Source organism: Taeniopygia guttata, chromosome 37 (genome assembly GCF_048771995.1).
Source record: "Taeniopygia guttata chromosome 37, bTaeGut7.mat, whole genome shotgun sequence".
Lineage (NCBI taxonomy): Eukaryota > Metazoa > Chordata > Aves > Passeriformes > Estrildidae > Taeniopygia > Taeniopygia guttata.
Window position 1 is genome coordinate 3,201,047 of NC_133062.1, and position 2,316 is coordinate 3,203,362.

The following is a 2,316-nucleotide window of genomic DNA, read 5'->3' on the forward strand; positions in this document are numbered from 1 at the left end:
CTGACAAATCCTGAATATCCAGCCTGGTCCCTCTGCCAAATGTCCACAAACCCAGGGAAGCAGGGCAGGGATGGCTCCTCGAGATCCTCCATAAACAGGCCTGGCTGCTCCTGGCACACTCAGCCAGCACAGCTGGAGCTCAGGCAGGGACCTGGGTGAAGGTTTTCCCAGAGCAGGAACAAGGGTGGGTGAGTCCCAGCAGGACAGTCTGAAGGGAATGGCTCAGGTTTGGCTCCGAGCAGCCTCTCCTGACTTGTCCCTGTCCTTTCTCCATGACCAGGTGCCCATGTGCAGCCACAGCAAATGTCCAACAGCAGCTCCATCAGCCACTTCCTCCTGCTGGCACTGGCAGACACGCGGCAGCTGCAGCTCCTGCACTTCTGCCTCTTCCTGGGCATCTCCCTGGCTGCCCTCCTGGGCAACGGCCTCATCATCAGCGCCGTAGCCTGCGGCCACCACCTGCACACGCCCATGTTCTTCTTCCTGCTCAACCTGGCCGTCAGCGACCTGGGCTCCATCTGCACCACTGTCCCCAAAGCCATGCACAATTCCCTCTGGGACACCAGGAACATCTCCTACACAGGATGTGCTGCTCAGCTCTTTTTCTTCATGTTTTTCATCTCAGCAGAGTTTTCCCTCCTGACCATCATGTGCTACGACCGCTACGTGTCCATCTGCAAACCCCTGCACTACGGGACCCTCCTGGGCAGCAGAGCTTGTGCCCACATGGCAGCAGCTGCCTGGGCCAGTGCCTTTCTCAATGCTCTGCTGCACACAGCCAATACATTTTCCCTGTCCCTGTGCCATGGCAATGCTCTGGGACAGTTCTTCTGTGAAATCCCACAGATCCTCAAGATCTCCTGCTCACACATCAAAGTCAGGGAATTTGGGCTTATTGTGCTAAGTGCTCTTCTATATTTTGGATGTTATGTGTTCATTGTTTTCTCCTATGTGCAGATCTTCAGGGCTGTGCTGAAGATCCCCTCTGAGCAGGGACGGCACAAAGCCTTTTCCACCTGCCTCCCTCACCTGGCTGTGGTCTCTCTGTTCCTCAGCACTGGCACAGTTGCCTATCTGAATCCCCCCTCGATTTCCTCCCCATCCCTGGATCTGGCCCTGTCAGTTCTGTACTCGGTGGTGCCTCCAGCCCTGAACCCCCTCATCTACAGTCTGAGGAACCAGGAGCTCAAGGCTGCAGTGTGGACACTGATGACTGGATGCTTTCAGAAACATTAAACTGCTGGACAATTTCTGCAAATCACTTCGAAAAAAATTAATCTTTGATACTTCTTGTTGGTTTCATCTTGGAAGTCTTTGTTTTACATTTACTGTTGTCCACAAATAAATGCCATTCCTTGTGCCATTTCTCATTTTGTTTCACTCTACCTTCCCTGTGGCCACAGACTGTGCCAATGAGGGCCTGTGCTCTTGGTGACTTTAAAGGAACTCAAGGATCTCCCAACAGAGTTTTCTGCAGAGATGCCCTTTTGTTGCCTTCTCTGGAGCTGCAGCAGCAATGTCTGTGTGCAGAGCTGGGGCAGATCAGTGCTGGCACAGCAGCTGTGCCCAGGAGCAGCAGCACTTGGTGCTGCCAGTGCTGCTCCCGTGGCCCTGCCCCGCTGCCCTGGTGGCCCTGGTGCTGCTGCAGGGCCTGAGTGCTCTCGGGGCCGGGCACAGTCCTGAGGGTGGCAGTGCCGGGGCTGCAGCAGGGACAGGCCATGGGCACTGCTGGGGCAGCGCTGCCGCCTCAGGCCAGGGCCTGGGGGCTCCAGGCTCCTTGCCCAGGCTCTCTCAAGAACACGGCCAGGCCAATGCTCAGCACAGAAAACCCCTGTGAGCAGCCCCAGGCTGGCCGTGGGCAGGCTGGGGGCAAACAGCACGGCTGGTGCTCTGCAAGGGCCCTGGGGGAGACGGGAAGGAGCAGCAGAGCAGGGGCTGATCCATCCCCAGTGCGCTGCACAGCCCAGGGCAGCGTCCCAGAGCGTCCTCATGGAGCTGCCAACAACATCCCCCTCTGCAGCCCTGGCCTCTCCCCCAGCTCACAGAGGTGCTGCATCCTTGCAGGCACAGACACGGCAGCACTGGCTCAGCAGCCCCTGTTTGCACTGCACACAGCAGGCGGGAGCACCCCCATGCTGGTGCTGTGGGGACATGAACCTGGGGGAGCACAAATGCCATCAGCCCCTGGGGCCAGGAAGGGCTGGGGGATGCCAGGGAAACCACTCAGCTTTGTCCTAGCCTCCGCAGTCAGCCAGAAAGTTTGTTCCCATCAGCTGGGAGTTTCCTGTCCCACTGCAGACGCTGCTGCTCAGAGCC

At 57.9% G+C, this 2,316-nt stretch overlaps 1 protein-coding gene across 1 annotated transcript; it reads left to right on the forward strand.

Annotated features, from left to right (window-relative positions):
- The first annotated feature begins 303 nt into the window (after positions 1-303).
- On the forward strand, positions 304-1,341 carry LOC140681571 (olfactory receptor 14A16-like). The gene has a single exon (XM_072921504.1). It carries the CDS (start codon positions 304-306, stop codon positions 1,234-1,236), a length of 933 nt encoding a protein of 310 aa, XP_072777605.1. The 3' UTR covers positions 1,237-1,341.
- The last annotated feature ends 975 nt before the right edge of the window (positions 1,342-2,316 follow it).

Bases quoted from the DNA above. Each gene is read 5' to 3' on its own strand.
- LOC140681571 (XM_072921504.1), top strand. From the start codon at position 304: ATGTCCAACAGCAGCTCCATCAGCCACTTCCTCCTGCTGGCACTGGCA.